The 20,030-nt window shown below is 42.3% G+C and overlaps 1 protein-coding gene across 2 annotated transcripts; it reads left to right on the top strand.

The window, feature by feature from the left end:
- Positions 1–661: 661 nt before the first annotated feature.
- Positions 662–15,249, top strand: ehd3 (EH-domain containing 3). 2 transcript variants are annotated; one of them, XM_061704590.1, is made up of 9 exons: positions 662–754; positions 1,337–1,613; positions 5,752–5,928; positions 7,462–7,559; positions 9,394–9,535; positions 9,606–9,705; positions 10,418–10,588; positions 11,424–11,588; positions 11,955–15,249. In XM_061704590.1, exons 2-9 carry the CDS (start codon positions 1,387–1,389, stop codon positions 12,480–12,482), a joined length of 1,608 nt encoding a protein of 535 aa, XP_061560574.1. In that variant the 5' UTR covers positions 662–754; positions 1,337–1,386; the 3' UTR covers positions 12,483–15,249. The 2 variants fall into 2 exon arrangements, with proteins under 2 accessions (XP_061560574.1, XP_061560573.1); XM_061704589.1 differs by having other exon boundaries at positions 662–1,108.
- The last annotated feature ends 4,781 nt before the right edge of the window (positions 15,250–20,030 follow it).

Genomic DNA, 20,030 nt, shown 5'->3' with positions numbered 1-20,030 from the left:
AGTTTCTGCCAATTTTGTCCAATGGAGGGCATACGGAGTACCACTGAAATGACATTCTGATATCGGCCGCTACTCGAGATTTAACACCTGATGTTGATGCACTTATTCATATATAATACTCGTTATTTATAGCTTAAGCGAAAAATATAGTGGTCTGGCCCACTTGAGATCAAATTGGGTTGAATGTGGCCCCTGAACTAAAACGACTTTGACATCCCTGGACTTGGCATGGCTTAACAATAGCTGGTCACACGGCCCACTCACTTCACCGCCTTAATGACTTGTTTTTCCCCGCCATTTGATGATATTTATGGTCTCTTTATGGTGTTTTTCGTGCATATCTTTAGTTAGGACTTTACTACTGTGGTAGTGTCTGTTAGCGACAGACTTACGGGCCCGCGGTCACGCGGCACGCTCAGTTACCTCCGTCATCATTTTTTTTCCTCAGTTGATTGTTTTATATTTGTGGCCTTAGAGGTGTTTTCCCTCCAAATAGGATGACTTTACTGGTGCGTTAGCGGGGCCTCCGCCCGCGTATTTCCCCGCAGGGAAAGCTGCTCGTCCCGTCGCGTACCGCTTTTGGCCTCTCGGTGGCGCACCACCGGTGCCGCATCACTGGGCGGGGCCACGAGGCCGCCAGTGGCCCACTTCCGGTGGGCTCGGGTTTCCCAGCGAGTCGGCATTTAAATACGAGCTGCGGGAGGAGGAGAGCGAAGGACCGGCTGCCGAAACACTTGGACCTCACCTCCTAATCGTTCGTTGCCGTTTATTTTCAATTCCAAACGATACAAATCCACTTTTGATCGCTAACGGTGGCGGTGGAAGGGAGGAAGGAAGGAAGGAAGGAAGGAATAATAACAACAACAAACGGCAGCTCAGTGCATCATTGATGGGATTCCTGTGCTCGCCCACGGCCCCATAGCGGTATTATTGCGGAAGGACGCCGTTATTTATGACAGTCTTACAATATATTGAGGCAAAATCGGTCTTTTTGCCCTTTGGGGAACATCAGGGGCTTAGAAGAAGCTGCAAGAACCCGGATGAAGAGAATGCAATTAGAGCGTCGTGTGTAATTGGCACAACACACAAAGCATCTTTGACAGCTTGGGTACTGACTTTTTTCGCTCTCTTTTAATAGAATCAAATTAGCTGCCTAGAACCACACGCAATACTTTCAATGTAAAACGTATATGGCCTATATGATGATATTTGCCATTTAAATAGAAAAAGACGTTTTGTTGGCGTGTTGCGCTTAGTGGCCCTAGTTGGACCCCCTTCTTTATTTCTGACGTTATCATATATGAAGAAGCCATCCGCCCTCTGTGTGCCCTAAAAGATCTCAAGACTCACCGGCCAGCAGACCACAAGCGAAGTGCAGCCGTCATCATGTTCAGCTGGCTGGGAGGCGACGACCGCAGGAAGAAGGAGCCCGAGGTCTTCCAGACGGTCAGCGACGGTCTGAAGAAGCTCTACAAGACCAAGCTGCTGCCGCTGGAGGAGAACTACAAGTTCCACGAGTTCCACTCGCCGGCGCTGGAGGATGCCGACTTTGACAACAAGCCCATGGTGCTGCTGGTGGGCCAGTACTCCACGGGCAAGACCAGCTTCATACGGTGAGAACAACAAAAACAAATCCACACAAATTGGAGGAAATGGAGATGTTACACACCCAAACTTTCTGTTCTCCCTCCGCTGGAACCATTCCACATGACTTTAAACCACATTTGACGAGATCATGAAAAAAGAATGACAGCATTTTGGGTTTTCCATGATATCAACTCTAAATAGGATGGATGAGCGGTTAGCACGAGCTTAGGGGTTCGAAACACGGCTCCCGTCTTATTTCCTCCCCGTTTTTGCGTGGCTTTTCTCTGGGCGCTCCGGCTTCCTCACACAGTCCAAAATGATGCACGTTAGGTTCATCGAAGATTGAATTGCCCATCGAGTGTCCATGTGAGTGGAAAGCGTTATTTATTTTGTATTTTTTTTTTAAGACGGAAGTGTAAAGGGTTATTCGTCTATTTGCGCCCTGCGATTTACTGGCAACCGGTCCGGGGGGTACTCCGCCTCTCGCCCAGTCAGCTGAGATCGGGGCCTACTTATCCGCATCTCTAGGATACGTGTTATGGAAAATGGATGGATCATATCATATCATGTCATTGTAACAATCATGTCATTCATTTTAGTTCATTTGTACAGGCAATGTCAAGTACATTTTTAAATGTAATTTTTTAAAATTATTTAAAAAAAAATCCATTACCAAATTATTTGATTAGATAAACATTTTTGATTTGGAGTCATTTTGGGAACAAAAATGTTTTAATGATAGGGGTCCGTTTTTTTATGTAACTATTTTGAATTTGTCAATTTATTTTAGTTGTTCTTTTGAATTTGACAGTATTATTATGGCATGTCGCCTGACTGAACTCACTCACTCAATAAATGAACCTTTGACTCGATAAAAAGCCCTTTTTAAAATGTGTATTTAAGAACTAATAAAGGAGAATTGTGAATATTGTTTTGGGGTGGGGGGGGGGGTGAGGTTATCAAATACTCTGGGTTTTTTCACTCTCCGCGGCACGGCTCGCTAGCTAAGGCCGACTTTTTGTGACATAATCTTTTGGTTTTTTTTTAAGATTTCACTCATGTAAACCTTTGAACCCTCGGCCATCTTGAAATGTCACTTGTAGTCGATAAAAGAGTTGTCCGCTTCCTCATGCTGAAATGCGGAGACGTTGTTTGTATTGCTGCTTTATTTCTTTTCCCAGCATTGTCGACAGTTTAACATTCAAAAACAAATATTAAAAAGTGGATGTCTCCTAAAGTGGTACAATTTGGAGTTCAAAGTTTTGTGGAAACATTTTCCAGCTGAATGTATCATTTTTTTATGTCATTAAGTTCCAACTTATAAAAAAATAGAGGAATGTAGAATATATTAATTCACAGCGGAGTCTTGAGTTGTAAGTTAAATTCATTCCATGCCACATTGTAAATCAAAGCATTCTTATCTCAAATCATCTTTCCCTATTGAAATGAATGGAAATTGCATTAATCCATTCAATCCTCTCCAAAAAACACCTATGAAAAATGTGTGTTTTGTTCCTAGGAAAACAGCTTGATTACTTGTACTTAAAAAAAAACCATGTAGCAATAACATAATTAAGTAGAGTGAAAAGAATTAAAAAACATTCATTTATTGAGGTATTTTGTGTGGGACTTGGCCACCGGGGGCAGTATAATACAATCACGCAGACTCGAGCGAACAAGCGTTTCACGACTACTGTGACTCAGTAAACTGCAGTCATACGAGTAGCACTGCAAAGTTCTCAGTCTTTGCATGGCTTAAACGTATCATGTATTTGGAAACAAATCTCTTAAGTTAGCGGCACAGTGGACAACTGGTTAGCACGTCAGCCTTATAGTTCAGAGGTTGTGGGTTCAAATCCCGTTCCCTTGTACTCAGTTCAGTAAGAATATAAATTAGGATTATGAATGTCTCTGATACGCGCACACACACTTAATTAGTCCTTTCAAGCCAGCGAGGACGCGCTTGAGCAACTTCCTGCATCCATCCCATCTCCTTCTTCCTCCCTTTCCCTCTTCATCACTCTTTCGTTGATGACAACACCCAACTAGCACCCCACCCCCACCGCCACCCTTCCCCCAGCCAGCAGCCTGAACAGTGACATTTTACCGCGACAATGAGGAATGTGCAAAATGCTCGGTAACCTTCGGTCAGACCCGGCTGCAGTCACACTTCATGAATGATTCATGATTCAGTATTTCATCTGGAACAAATAAGCTTTTTATTACCTCCACCAAGTGTGTCGCTGTTCAGGCATTCCCGAAGGAAGATTTCTCTTTCACTTTCCGTGTCCGATTAAGTAACAACTTTGTGACAGTTTAACTGGTAAAGTTGCCTGTGAGGGCCCCGAATGGCGAGCAGGGGTTGTCATGTCGAGTTCAAGTGCTGTTTTTTTAAAGCTTTTAAACATAGACCATAAAGTGAACACCAAAAGGAGGATACACGTTTGCCTGAGGTGCTATCAAACACTGGTACGCACTCGTACGTGCCCGTTACACATTACGTCAGCCGAGATGGCGCCACCAGGCACTGCTTGCTCCTCTCCAAGGTGTATATGTGTGTATGCTGTGTGTGTGTTCATTGTAAGGATGTTTAAAAAAAAAAAAAAAAAAAAAAAAAACAATAATAAAATCATAAATCTGTCATCTGTTAACACATAAAACATTGATAGGAACATTTATAGTCCACTCACGGTCTGTGTTCGCGAGACATAACACAACATCGTAAGATTAACCCCCCTGCTTGTAAAATGCATGCTGGCGATGGAAGGAAGATTCCAAACTTTTACCACTTTGTTGGGTGAGGAAGCATTTTTGGTAACCTAAAAAAAAAAAAAAAAAAAAGGTACCTCATGACAAAGCATAGAAAATGCCAGTTTTTAGGAAAAACATTCAATTGTAATGAACTTAAAATGTGTGAATTCAAATTTGATAGATTTTTTTATTTCCAACTTTTTAAAAATAGGTCACAACTTTTAGAAAAAAACTATTATGCTGCATAGAAATGTAGAAAACCATTGCAAAATGCTTAGGGTGTCAGTTTTTAATTGGTCATAACACTTATTTCCATCAGACGTGTAATGCTAATATCGAACAATTTATAATTCATATTTTCTGTTTTAGTGTTTTTTTTGTTGTCCAATAACAGGGTTCAAATGGAGTCGTGACTGTGTTGCCATAGCGATAAATGGCGAGAAACTCTGTGATCTTGAGATTGCGATTCCTGCGCATCGCCTCGTCACGGTTTGCATTAACAGCCGGCACGTGACCAGGCTGTGCATCCAAACATTCGCATTGCAAGCGCTAGATGTGCTGCCAAATTCTTGCAGCTCTGGATTGCCCCCGGGCAACTGTCTCAAATCGTTCCATAGAGACAACACTGTTCAATGCGTGTTCAATTTACTCATTACTCAAACTGGTTTGTCAGGTGCCACCACGAAAAGAAGATTTCCGAAAACATCTCCTTGTTGTTACGATAAAGAGCATTAGGTCACGTTGCGCGGATCCGCTGGGGATTACTCCCATGTAGCCACTAAAACCGTGTCGAACCATCTGCCCCGGGTTGATTGGGAAACTGGGAAGTTAACAAATTGTGACTAGGAGAAGCGCGGTTGATTATCCTAAAGAACGTCATTTAACCCAAGCGACTCCCCACAGATGTATCCCGTGATAGTCTCCGGACGATGTTATTTGGTCAAATATGTTCTAAAAATAGTTAAGGTTGTCTAAAAGAGATCGGTTTCAACATGGAAAGGACTGTGCATATGACTTGATTTGGAACTCGTTGAAGGTGAATCAACAGTGCCTCTGCTGGGTGCAGCCAAGTACTGCACTCCATTTTTGTCTGTTGACGTTGAATTCTTATCACTTGATTGTTAGTTGTTGAGAAATACTAGCTTAGTGCTAGCATAGCAATTGTGGATGGCCAATTGTGCTTAGCAAAAGGCAGCAAATGTGTCACATGAGCACGAAAAACAATCGGGGCACTGCTGGCAAGCAAAAGCCCAACGGAAGGATGCCCAAAAGTAGTACGTATGTCTTATATTGGTACCCTTTCCAACTTTTACCAGAGCCTAACTGTGCTGCTTGGTCGAAAAAGTGCTTTTGAAACGCTGCTCTCATCTTATCAAAGGCATCTGGTCATCGAACGCCTCACTTGTCCCACAGCTACCTGTTGGAGCAAGATTTCCCCGGCATGCGCATCGGGCCCGAGCCCACCACGGATTCCTTCATCGCGGTGATGCACGGCGACACGGAGGGCGTGATCCCCGGCAACGCCCTGGTGGTGGACCCCAAGAAGCCCTTCAGGAAGCTGAACGCCTTCGGGAACGCCTTCCTCAACAGGTTTGCGCTTCGCCACGCTGTCAAGTATGTAAAGTGGCGGCTGGAAAGTGAGCCAAAGTGAGAATCCGCAGCGCCGCGCAACATTCCTTTGTGATTGAATTTCTGGCACTCACCAGTCAGGCTTTGCTCTACCTGCCAGTGTCATGTGTCGCATATGTGTGTGTCATGCCCAAAAAAATAAAAAATCAAATTCTCATGTCGTCCTTACAGAAGAGATCAAATTAAAGGTGCGAGTACTGTAAAGCCTGTTTTTTTTGGGGGGGGGGGGGGGCACAGGTGTGGTCATCCCGGTGAAAATTTACATTTGGTAATTGTCGAGGTCGTGAACCACAAAAGTTGGCTCGGTAGCGCCCCCTAGTACTGTAAATGTCTGTCATGAGGAGGCCCACAAAAAAGTCTCAAGAACCCTTGCTCTAAAAGACACAGGAAGTCAGCCATTTTGGTCTGAAACGACATAGATTTTGTCGAAAATGTAGCCTCTGAAGCTGGTTTCATTTTGCAACATGAAATTTGGGAGGCATTTCTATCAATAACTAGCCCTACAAAAAAAAAAAAAGTCTCATCAAGCCATGCTAGAAAAGACAAAGTCTGCCATTTTAATTTGAAGCAGCCATTTTGGGGAAAAGTCAGCCCCCGAAGTCAGTTTCACTTTGCAGCATGGAATTTGATCGGCATGAGTAGACCCCCCACAAATACTCCCTCACAATCCCAAATACAAACTACTCGAAATGTTTTAAGTTGAAGTACATATAGCAGACAGGATGGGCGACACCAAATTATGAAATGTTTCAGTTTTGGTCATTGCTGGGGGCTGGAAAATGGCAGCAAAGTTTGAAACTCGAAAATTCTTGTGCTTAAAGGTCCCGCACTGAAGATTTCATAGGCGCTCCGTTCTAGCAGAAACGTACACAGTCCATGCAAAAACTCTGCTCCTGACGCTTCATTTTGAGTCTTCAATGACCTTTTTCACTAAACACTGACGGCACTTTCAGTGACTCACCGCATTAGGCTGCGCGGCTGAGAGAGTTTGGTGGCGTGAAATGATAGCGAGCGGTGATTGAAAGAGTTAAGGTGCAAGGTTGAGAGTATTCGCACCTCCTCCCAAGGAATACAGAATCCTACTGGGACACGTGGAAACACACACAGCAGAAATTTTTGTGCGCTGAGAACAGAGGTCACTGTTTTCCTTGGCGCATGTATTGTGTTTGCTTGGGATCTTCTTACCGGACAAAAAGTGCAGCCCCTGTTTCAGTGTGGATCAAATATGACATTTATTTTTGTCAAAAGGAGGCTGTCCGGTGGTGGTTGTCTACATATAGTGGTGGCCACATATTTCTATTTTGACCCAAGCCCCTCTTATTGTTTTAGCACATCTTATCATAAATATAATGCTCATAACAATCACAAGAGGAGGACTTGTGTTCTATCAATGGTAAAATGCATTTGATGTAAACAGGCTATGCATTATTTTTACACAGCCTACTGGTGGGTTTGTTTTGACACGTTTACACTGTTGTGTGTGTGTGTGTGTAGGTTCGTGTGCGCTCAGCTGACGAACCCGGTGTTAGAGAGCATCAGCGTGATTGACACCCCAGGGATCCTTTCTGGAGAGAAACAGAGAATCAGCCGAGGTAAAACACACTCTTTTGACGCTTTACCTCCAGCTGCTCATGCCCGTGTGTGTGTATGTATATGTGCCTGCGTGATATAAGTGTGTGTGTGTTCATTCAGCGGACCCGTTCAGCTAACCTAACGCCCGACCAGTCTGCTCCCATTGAATCCTACAAAGTCAGCATTTCAGGAGGATTATGTCCCTGCGGTTTCAAAGAACAGGAAGAAGCGTCTAAAATGAGCTTTGATTGGGCACGCTCTCGCGTTCATGCGCACACTGTTGAGATCCTAAATGGTCAAGTTGTCGTCTTATTTACCAGAACGCTAAACAAAGTTGAATCCTAAGATTTTTTTTCTTCTAAAATTTGATGGTAAAAATTCAATAATATGGAAGAGTTGTGGGCACCTCCAACGTTTTTATAAAGTTGAATTTACTTTTAAGCTGTGGAAAATATGTATTTGTTTAGCGGCCAAGATGTGGCGAGAAACTAAAGATGCTAAGCTAATGTTTGCACAAGCTAACAGAACTTGTTCATGGTTTACATTTGTTCCAGAAATAACATTTAGTGTGCAAAATCTGAACAGTAACATTAGCGCTGAGGCTAGTACTCACACAACAGGTAGTGCGAGGCTAAAAATGCTAAGCTAATGGACGCATATGTACTCACTAACGGAACTTATTGTCTCTTGTCTCGTTCCGTGCTGTTGCAATATCGTGTTTTGAAATGCTCAAAGTGTGATCCTGATTTTAGTGTACAAAATCTGAGTAGTAACATTCGCGCAAAGGCTAGCACTCATGCAACAACACGGTGTTTCCTGGCTGGTCAGCTCAAAAAAGTTGAGATTGTTAAAGGAGGTGATCTGGGGCCGCCATTGCCACAATGAAGAAGCTTTTTAGCTGTATACAAACCAGCGTCTCATTTTATATAATCCAGTGTTTACGCGTTTTTAAAACTTGTGTATTAGTGACCAAATATTAAGAGACATATAAGAGGCAAACGGCAATTCCCGGCATCCTTTTCAGTGTGCTGTGGCTCCATCGAGCGGCATTCCCAACGCTAAACGGCGGCATTGCCATACCAACGGCCGTCACGGACAAAAGGAGCTGGATCACCGAACGCGGCACTATTTCTCCCACTTGCGCACTCGCCCACTGTTTCTCACATATACGATGTCTTTCCGTGCTTTATTTTTACACTCCTGTCTCTCTCTTGTCTTACTATTTATTTCGTCTCTGTGCACCCCTGTTGGTGGATGTGTGTATATTGTGTGTGTGTGTGTCCAGAGGAGGAGTTATCAGGCTATAGCTGCCTCCGTAGATGTCCTTATGGAGGTATTTTCTGATAGATGTCAACATACTGCTAATCCAGAAGTTAACAATGCGTTATTGTAAGCTTTGAGGAATTTGGGGACTTGTTTCTTGCTCCTTTTTTTTTTTTTTTTTTTTCTAAATCCCTGAATCTTGTCACATGGGTTGCAAAAATAAATAATACAAAAAATAATAGAACTACAATTGCATTACCATGGGCAGATTACGCCACCAAATTCACGTTCTTGGGCAAACCATCAAGGCGTCTCGTTGGTTTTGCACAAGAAGCTGCGCATTAACACAAAAAAATGTTTTAAAACGTAAAAAGTGCTTCTACTACTACTACTTGGTTGCAGTCTTTTAGTATTAAACATGCTAATAGATTGGACTTTGCATGCTTTGTCAGGTTAAGTCAGCTAATATTTCATCCGATTTTTGTACATCATGTTGCAAAATGGTCTTCTAATTGCTTCTATGGTGACAGAACAGTTATGATCCATAACTTCACGTGTTAAAAATTGACATTTTTTTTTTTTTTTTTCCAGGCTACGACTTTGCGGCCGTCTTGGAGTGGTTTGCCGAGCGCGTGGACCGGATCATCCTGCTCTTCGACGCTCACAAACTGGACATTTCTGACGAGTTTTCTGAGGTGATAAAGGCGCTGAAGAACCACGAGGACAAGATAAGGTACGGCAAGACGGGACCTTTGTACCCGCGCGTGATGTTAAACAAAGGCTTGTTTTGTTTTTGTCGTCAGGGTGGTGTTGAACAAGGCTGACCAGATCGAGACTCAGCAGCTGATGCGAGTGTACGGCGCGCTCATGTGGTCACTGGGCAAAATAGTCAACACACCCGAGGTAAACATTCGGAACGGTCGGCCGAAGTAGGCGGGACGGCAAGACGCCATAAGTAGCACTGACCTCCATTTAACAATCTCAATTGTAATATTTGTTCCATGAAATTGGCTTAATTTAGTCCTAACTGAATGTCAATCTCGATTGTCTGGCGACCAGTTCAGGGTTTCTCTCGCCCGAAGATAGCTGGGATAGGCTCCAGCACGCCCGCGACCCGCGTGAGGATAAGCCGTACGGAAAAGGAATGAATGTCAATCTGATCTTCCCAGGGCGTTTATAAGGAGCTTTGCTGGCCAATGTAACGTCAGATGTTTAGCAATAGGACTGTTTCTTTAACCAATCAGATTTCAAATTTGCCTCACAGGGCCAGAGCTCTGGCCCTCGATGACGTAAGCAGTTTTCCATCCTCTGATTGGTCGGTCAGAGCAAAACGTGTTTACCCAACCTCGACTAGCTAAAGACGTCTGTAGCGATCGGCGCGTTTGAATATATTTTAAAATCAACACGTTTAGTGAATACGATGCACATAGGGAACTAATTACTCCTCCCTAGATTAGTTTTTGTGCCACTTAAAAGCTCTGATATGATTGTGACATAACACATGAATCTGACATCCCTGCATGTGCGCACCATTTCTAGCTCGCTTCAGTTTTTGCGGCGAGGCAAGGCGACCTCTGCAAAACACTCAAGCAAATCTCCCTTTCCTCTCCGGCAGGTGATTCGCGTGTACATCGGCTCCTTTTGGTCGCACCCTCTGCTGATCCCCGACAACAGGAAGCTGTTCGAGGCCGAGGAGCAGGATTTGTTCAAGGATATCCAGTCGTTGCCGCGGAACGCCGCGCTGAGGAAACTCAACGACCTGATCAAGCGGGCCAGGTTGGCCAAGGTAACGCTTGCTGTCCCAATTCTTGTGTCTACACGCTACGAAAGGGCCTAGCACACAAAAAGAGTCCCATATGTACATTTTGCGTGTTTCCAGGACTCAAGTGTTTCCTATCAGCGAACCAGATGTTAGAACAAATGGGATCATACACGATTTCACCTCAGTGTCAATGATTTCCTCTTTCCTGTCTGAGGACAGACACTCGGCGACTTGTCGGAAAAACTCTTAAACTTCAAGGTCATGAGACAGACTTTGAGGAAACACATTGTTGCTAAGGATGACTGATTTCCCTGATCAACTATGGGTAAAAGTTAGGACTTCGCTAGTCTGCACACTAGCAGCGCTAGCCTGTGTAGTGCTAACTTCTCAAACCGAGAGCGAACTTCTCTAACCTGTCCCCGAAATTCGCTAGCCTGCATGCTAACTTTCTAGTCCGAGCGCTAACTTCTCTAGCCGGGTAAACTCACTCTTTAAACTTATGATGTAAAAAAACAAACAAACAAAAAAATGTGCATGCAGAATAAGTGTTCAATGAATACAGTGGACCCCCAAATACTATTTGTGTATTTTTCTTTTCTATTTCCTTTGAATTATTTTCAATTTTTTATTATTTTTTCCCCTGAAAACACTTAATGGTGGTTTATCCTTGGTTATTCAAGAATTTTTTTTCAATGTAATTATAACGCTATTCACTGTCCGGTTCAGCCCCAAAACTGAGCTTTACCATCTTAGTAAAAGTAGAATTTTGTGTGCAGCTGTACTTGATGTTGTCACTTTCTTTCTTGTCCTGCATTCCGGCGTTGTTGCCCTGATTGCATCTTTGAATCCCGTCACGCAGGTCCACGCATACATCATCAGCTCCCTGAAGAAGGAGATGCCGGCGGTGTTTGGCAGGGACAACAAGAAGAAGGAGCTTATCACCAGCTTGGGAGACATCTACAAGCGCATCGAGAGGGAGCATCAGATATCGCCTGGAGATTTTCCAAATCTGAAGCGGATGCAGGTAAGGAACGGGTAAAGGAAGGGCAAACAGTTCTGGAATTTCGACTCTTTACTTTGTCAAAATATAGACCCTGTCATGTGAATTCAGAGATTTATTTCTAAATACATTCTAAATCTTTGAAGATAATTTCTGAAAACGTGCAAAGACTGAGATCAATGTAGCACTCAATTATGGAGAAGGAGCGTTGAACCCTTTTTCTGAATTTGAGGGCGTGGCTTAAACAGCGCAATGTGACGCACACATTCAAATTAGGCGGCATTCAACTTGTTAAGAACACTCTTCTCTGTGGTGTGTTGTATGTAGAAGACATTTATTTTGACTTTCCAGGGACTTTGAGCACTTCTGCCATCTCTGCCTCCCTTCCAGGACCAACTCCAAGCTCAGGACCTCACCAAGTTCCAGCCACTCAAGTCCAAGCTCCTGGAGGCGGTGGACGACATGCTGGCCCACGACATCGCCGGCCTGATGGTGCTGGTGCGCCAGGAGGAGACGAAGCGCCCCAATCCCGTGGTCAAGGGCGGCGCCTTCGACGGCACGCTCGACGGCCCCTTCGGCCACGGCTACGGCGAGGGCGCCGGCGAGGGCATCGACGAGGCCGAGTGGGTGGTGGCGCGCGACAAGCCGGCCTACGACGAGATCTTCTACACGCTGTCGCCCGTCAACGGCAAGGTGACGGGCGCCAACGCCAAGCGGGAGATGGTTAAGTCCAAGCTGCCCAACACTGTGCTGGGCAAGATCTGGAAGCTGGCCGACATCGACAAGGACGGCATGTTGGACGACGACGAGTTCGCGCTGGCCAACCACCTCATTAAAGTCAAGCTGGAGGGACACGAGCTGCCCACCGAGCTGCCGGCGCATCTGCTGCCTCCCTCCAAGAGGAAAATACCAGAGTAAACGCGCCTGATGTGGCTCATCCCAAACGCCTCAACATTCTAAAACTTCATAATCCTGTCAGCGATTCAATTGATTGATCATGTCTTGAAGGCAACGGAGGCAAACCTGAAGTCAGCTATCGCAAACAAGTCGAATTTATGGCACAGCTGCTCGGATAATAGCATACAGTGAACCCCGTGTGTTCCAGATCCATCTGCGATAGGTACAAATATGCAATATAGACCATATAATGAAACTGTTTTAAATAGTTTTACCCCTCCCACACACTTGAAACACATTTAAACTTGTTAAAACACACTGTTAAAGGTATTCCTTAGCACCTATTTTAATACTCGCTGTAAAAAACAAACAAAAAAGACTATCACATATCTTTTTGAGGAAATGAAAAGACGACTCTGGCTGTCCCATAAAACAAAAGACAAATATTGTATAACTTAGTCCGCTAAATGCTTAATGCTAACATATAATGCGAAACGCCATATATGGGTTAACGGAATTAGCACAGATGTTAGAGGAATTATAACCCTTCAAACAACTACTACTTTAACAGCCACAGAGCAGCAACGCATACTACTCACAGGCATATATTTTCTTCTATCGGTGATGTATTCATTCATTTATGATTTAGCTCTCTGCTTCTTCTTCTTCTTGGTAATTCTGCTGCCGTTCTTCCAGTAGACCTCAGTGCTGCCTGGCATGTTGTAGCACAACGTGGTACAACTCGAAATTTGGACATGCCTGCACACTTAAAAAAAACAACAACAACTCTGTGACAGGTGCAAACGATGAACCGGGGGTTCACTGTATAATCAATAAAACAAAACAACAACAACTAAAGATATTTAGTTGACTGTCCTTCCCGCATTTCATTGCAGTTCAGGATGCTAAATCCAGATTGTGCTTGTGTGTGTGTAGGTGGATTAGTTTTACAGGCGCGATAGAAGCGGGATAAGTGTGTCTGAGTATGGTTTGGATTGTGCTGTGTCGGCTGAGTATAATTAGCGGCGTGAACTAGCTAAACAGCGTGACATCAGAAATTCAGAATTTCCCAATTCTCATCCCGAGTTTCCACCGACTTTGGTTTGGAATGGTTAATCCCGATCAAACTTGTTTCCGGTGCGGCGTCAGCCACGTCAATCGCGTGTCATCATGGCAGTTGGTGTTCTTTCCACCAATCAACAGATGGCAGCGTTTCTAGCCCCGCCCTTTACGTAACTACCAAAGGGTACCGAAACGTGGCTTGGCAGATAACCTTCAGTAATTATGACTCCCGTATTATTGAATCTAATAATTAAAATAAAGAAGTACGATACTGATGTAGCTGAACTGTTTGAAGAGATTTATTTTTTGTTAGCCAATTGTAGCCTGATTTAGACCTAATTTGAAAGATCCTGTAAAGTGAAAATAAATACTTCTTAATTCACACACGGCAGTTTTGTTAGCATCCCTGCCAAATTTGAATAATTAAAAAAAAATAATAATAATCTAAATAAAAAAAATCAAGTATATTAAATGAGGCTTCAAAATTATGCAAAATCAAGCAAAGGTTTCCGCTCTCAAAACGCTGTGATCGCTGAATGGACTGAAACCACACCCAGCTCAACTGTTAATCAAATAGCACTACGCCATCTGAGAAAAATGGATGCTACTTTGTCTGCTGGAATCTATCCCACCAGGTCATCGTGGGGCTTTTCCATGCAATGACAACGAGGCGCTCTAAAGCGGCACGCCAGCGCAAGGCCGCTGGCTGTCACGTTGGACCTTTTATTTTTTTCACCTCATCTCTGCGCTTTTCTTTGCATGATGTGCGCACACTCATGGCCAACAACGAGACACTCTATAAAGTGGCCACACCACCGGACTATCCAAAGGGAAGATGTATTTTCAGGGTGCATGCATAGCTAGCTAGCTAAATGCACCTGATAACCGCTGATGCTAATGAAAGGTGCTCAAGCTACACAATTCTCTCTTTCATGTTCTCAGCAGTTCGCTACAAACGTGGATTATGTATTTAGAAACAAGTCTCTGAATTCACTTTACAGGGTCTTTAAAAGCAAGAAACACTGGATGTGAACCACTGGGACACAACGGGAATGACTCAACAATGTGAACAATGTCGGACATTTTGATGCAGGGGACAAATAGATAAAAATGTAGTTTAACTTGTTAAAAACTATAACGTGTGTGTGGATTATTTTTGGAGTGTTCTGGCCTTTGTTCTTTTTTCCTGGTTGCTCATTTGGGAAAAGAGTCAGATGGGTTGCTCAAAATAAATAAATAAATAAAACACAGACTAGACTGAAATACAAAAAAAAAAAAAAAAAAAAAACCTCAGTGTTCACAATGAGGATTGCAGGGAAATGATGTTGTTTTAAATGTTCTGATATTTTTACTGTGACTTCTAATTATGTGTGCTGCTGGCGTGTGATATTATTGTATGAAACCATTATGTATTATGCTAACTCTCTAACGTTCCTCAGCGGCAACACACTTTATTTTTATGAGACTCATTTACACTAATTGACATTACACAGTTAGGATAGCTGCGTCCCATTATCATCCATGTTACATTACTGTTGCAATATGCCAGTATACCCTTCTTCACTCCTCTTCTGTTGACTTCTAAAGTATTGAAAATGTCGATATTTAGTGAAAAATGTTCATGCAACACAAGAACAGTACATGCGTGTCTTCGATAATGTGAATGTAATTGATGTCCTTCGAGAAAAGGTTTCCATCAGCACAATAAATTGCATCATGAACACCACCCATGGCTGATATTGTCATGTTTTTACATATCTTTTTATTGATTAACCACTAGAATTTGGCAAGTGCACAATATAAAATACACGTAAAATGGGTACAACAGGCAAAAATAGGTCGTGGGAAATGTTTTAAGATGTAAAGTATATATAATAAATACGTTAGAATTATGAAATTACCATTCGAATACAAAAACAACACTATAAATGTATCAGATTTGTCTTTTAAAGGTTTAATACAATTCAATTAATCTTTTCTATTAATTTGTTTTTCCTGTTTTGAGCAATGACTAATTGCCATTTAAGTTTTTTTGTTTGTTTGTTTTTTGGTAAATATTTATTTCCTGACTTTTGGGGGAGTGATCTTATTTTTTTCAATATATACCAAATTTTATTTTTTGACTAATTACCATTTTATATTTTTCAAGTACTAAAAATACAGGATTTTTTTCTTGACATTGTGTGTCCGTGTGAGTGTGTTTCTGCGTGTGTGTGTGTGTGTGTGTGTGACAATAGTCTTCCTCGGGAAGTTCTTGTTTGCTACTTCCTGTCTCATGTTGACCCTAACACACACACACACACTAATAACTCAGTGGGGCGTGTGCGCGCATCAGTGTGATGCGTGCCCCCGTGGCGCATATACGTTTTGGGCAAATGTGGCCAAATGGGAAGTGACAGGTTATTTTGAGGACGTGTGTATTTCCTGGAAATATGAGACAGTGAGACGGAGTCGGACGAGATGATATCTTATCTGTCCCATGAGGAAAAATACAAATGGACTGCGCATATAATAAGTGGTTTGTTGGGTGGTGTAAAATGCCAGTGACGCAAGAACGCGTGTGATGGATGTGCGTGTTTGTGTGTACGAGGAAGCTATACATCACCGTTAAACATGCAAACACGCATGAGAAGTCACGGAAATAGAAATAATCGACTTCAGGGTCAAAACGGCCATTTTAAACCAAAATTGCTGACTTCCTGTGTTCGTGGGTTTACTCGTAATAGACAGGCCCGCCAAAATGTTGCGTTGCCAGGTGAAATGAGGGTTTTATTTTCGATGTTGAAAGAAAGGTGACAATGACACTAAAATGTCAATTTCAAAGCAAAATGGCCAACTTTCTTGTGTCTTTTTGGGCAGTGATTCTTGAGACTTATTTGTGGGTCTACTCTTGAAAGACACACCTACCAAATTTCATGCTGCTTTCTGAGGCAGGAAAAAAAAAAGGCCAAAATGACACCGAAATGGACGCTTCAAACCAAAATGGCTGACTTCATGTGTCTTTTAAGGCATTGCTTCCGGAGACTTTTTTGTGGGTCTACTCAAGGCAATCACACCTACCAAATTTTATGTTGCTGAGCAAAACTAGCTTTGGGGGCTGGATTTTCCAAAAACTAAAAAGTATCCTAATGAAGGAGGACCATGCTCAATCCATTCTTGGGATTCTTTACCTGCAGCGATCCAATTTCCTATGGGGGGACAAGACTTACTTCACGTGTGCGTGCGTGTGCCGGGAAGGGACGAAGGTGTGAAGTCACAAGAAGCCAGTGGCGACACCGGGATGTTAATGAATGGCAGCCGTCGGAGAGGAAACTGTGACAAACTTCTTGAAGGTTTGGTTGTTAACTGCTGCTATGCTGACGTCCCTTTTTAGAGTGCATAAACACACTTGAACACGTTAACCCTCCTGTTAGTTTCCTCTCTTAGGCTCAGCAATAATGACCGTGGGTCAATTTGACTTGGGGCTTAATTGATTACCCATAAATGTCAGAAACAAACATTCAAAACAGCATTGTTTATATGTCATTATTAACTCCTTTACTAACTTTTTAAATCAAAATTTAGTGCATTACTAGTCACAAACAATGCTTCAAGGTGGATAATTTACACATTTTTCATTTTAAAAATCTTTTTTCGAAATGGGGTTAAATATGTGAAATGAACCAATTTCATTGTATGTTGATTGCACTTGTTAAGACGTTTCATACTTCAAAAAACAAATTACAAAACCATTGTTGATATGAAATTACCTATGTTCGTATTGTGTATTAGTAACCAGTGCAATCGTTATAAAGTGCGTTAACTTTCACATGGCAGATGATGCTTCAGGCAGGATAAGTCACTTATTTTTCATACCCAAAAAAAAACCTTTTCACTATTTGAATGAACGATGAGTCTTTGTGCTATGAAGCTCTGCTGCCACCGAGAGAGTCCTCAAATAATTATTTTGTAACACATTTAATTAACATTTTCATATTCATATTCTTTAGCTGTGTGAAATCATTGTATTTGATTGTTTCCGATATATTGTACAGTATTTGAACTGTATTGTATTTGTAATTAGAGCTCTTAGTATAGAAACATATCACCGCTAATTGGTTCAAAATGACAATTTTTTTTTTTTTAATAGCTTCATACTCATTCGTGTAGTTGATACATATGCAAATCTGAACTTGCCTAATGGTGTTTTTTGGCCAGCAGATGGCGCTCTTTGTCCACTTCGTAAAGTGTTGATCCAGCCCCTCTGTGCTTTCCAAGTCTGATTCTTTTGGGCCTGGACACACACACACACACACACACACACACACACACCAAAAAATTATACTATAACTCCTACATTTTTGTAATGTAAAATATTATATGTTTTCATAGGACAACACTGAAAAAATTGCACTTTCCTAAAATGTTAAGTAGTCAGTGTACAGCTTGTTTAACAGTGTAAATATATCATACTCATAAAAGACACAACCATTAATGTCTAACCTGCTGGCAACAAAAGTGAGTATACCCCTAAGTGAAACTGTCCAAATTGAGGCCTAGTTCATGTTTTTTTGCGGCCACTGCTTTAACGCTCTCGTCGGGTACGACATTCTCCAGAGCTTCACGAGAAAACCATTCCGGTTATCCAAGCCCAAATTCAACACACCTGTTCCTGATTCACACCTGAGACCCTGGAAGACTACCACGTCACATGACGCCGGGGAGAAAAATGGCTCATTGGCTTCAATTTAGACATTTTCACTTAGGGGTGTACTCGCATTTGTTGCCCGCGACTATACTTAAGATAGACATGCCTAGCAAATTTTTTTTTACTGAACATTATTAACGTTTGCTTGCAGCTATACGCACACATTTAGAAAATATGAAGGGGCAGCAAATCGTCATGCTAATGCTAGTCATTAAAAAAAAAATAATAATAATTTCCATAATTACTGAACATAAAAAGCAACTTTAAGCTTGTCTCATTAACCCCCCCCCCCCCCCCCCGCAACCCTCTCATGTTGCCAAGGCGATAGGCTCCAGCTTATTCTGAGTTCACGTTGGCCCTTTGAGACGTAACCCGCCTCTGCTTTGCTTTTCTTTTCATGACACAAATGACCTTGTCATCCTCGTTTTTTTTAATGCGAGGACTTAAGAGGAAATTAAAATTGGAGACGGAGCCAAAAATGCGGGAGATCAATATCGGGCCTGAGTAATTACCCGCAGCTTCTCAGGTTGCTAGGAGACGAACACCAAGGCGAGAGAAGCAAGACGACCATTTACAGTCATTAAATTGTTAGGGAGGAATACTTATTGTGTTCTTTATGTTTGTTATGATCTGTTTAAAAGTATAAAACTAAATGAAAAATCAGGCAAGCAACAGATGAGGAGTACAACTGGGAACCCGGAAGTAGTGCCTTGTTGCACGGGTTTGTGCCTCTCTCAGAATTCCTACAATTGTTTTGGATTCAAAATAATAATAATGTATTAACACATGATTACATTATTAGTGTTAATGTGATTGTATTTTGGAGAGTATGATGGAACGCCCGTCTCTCAGCATTGACTTACACATTGTTTTAACACGAGCGGTGGTACTTTTCTGTCAGTATTACCACTAAAATGTTATTTTGTTACACGATAATCATGCGCCTGTCTGACGGCATTCACAATTTTTGGATGCACAATAGCACTATTGCGAATGTTTGTCTCTCAGCATTTACCGAAAACATTTTTGACATTAGCATGAATGCTTATCTCCCAGCACTGTTACTTCTTTTTTTGCTTAAACACACAAGTAGTGAAAATTCTTGGTTCATAGGATTCACACGCTGAATTTGTCATGATCAGTCGGATTAGTGTGAATACTTGTCATTTAACTTTTACAAGCTACGCACAGTAGCGTTATCAATGTGTCAGTGTGAATGGTTGTCTCTCAGCATTCAACGCACAACAGCATTAGTTGACACACTTGTCTCACAGGAGTCACTTATTTTTGACACACAATAACATTCATGTGAATGCTTGTCTCACAGCATTTACAAAATACATGACTGACGCACAACAGTATTACTTGTCTAACGGCATTCACATTTTTTATTTTTTTTTTTTACAAACAACAGTAACATTGAGTATGATTGTCTCTCAGCATTGACACTAAGATGAATTTTGGGCATACGACTCTTAGCATTCAGACATTTTTCATGCGCAATTGCATTAGTGCGAATAATTGACATGATGAACGCGAAGGCTGGACTCTCAGCATTGCTGCGTGACGACGAGCACGTGAAAGAGCGCGCTGCCCCTTTAAATGGCGCCAACGTGCTCGGGAGGAGGGAGAGAGCGGGAGTCGAAAAAAAAGAGGGCACCATTCTTAGTGAGCGCTTTCTTTCGGTCTGTGAATGCTGAGAACACATTTGACCAAAAGAAAGAAACACCCAGGAAACTACACTCATCTATCCAGGAATTTCTGTTGTTATTATTCTTATTAATATCATATTTTCATGAGCGCCCGCAGCCTAATGAGCG

Source organism: Phycodurus eques, chromosome 18 (assembly GCF_024500275.1).
Source record: "Phycodurus eques isolate BA_2022a chromosome 18, UOR_Pequ_1.1, whole genome shotgun sequence".
Taxonomy (NCBI): Eukaryota; Metazoa; Chordata; class Actinopteri; order Syngnathiformes; family Syngnathidae; genus Phycodurus; species Phycodurus eques.
This window is presented reverse-complemented; position numbering and strand designations above follow the sequence as displayed.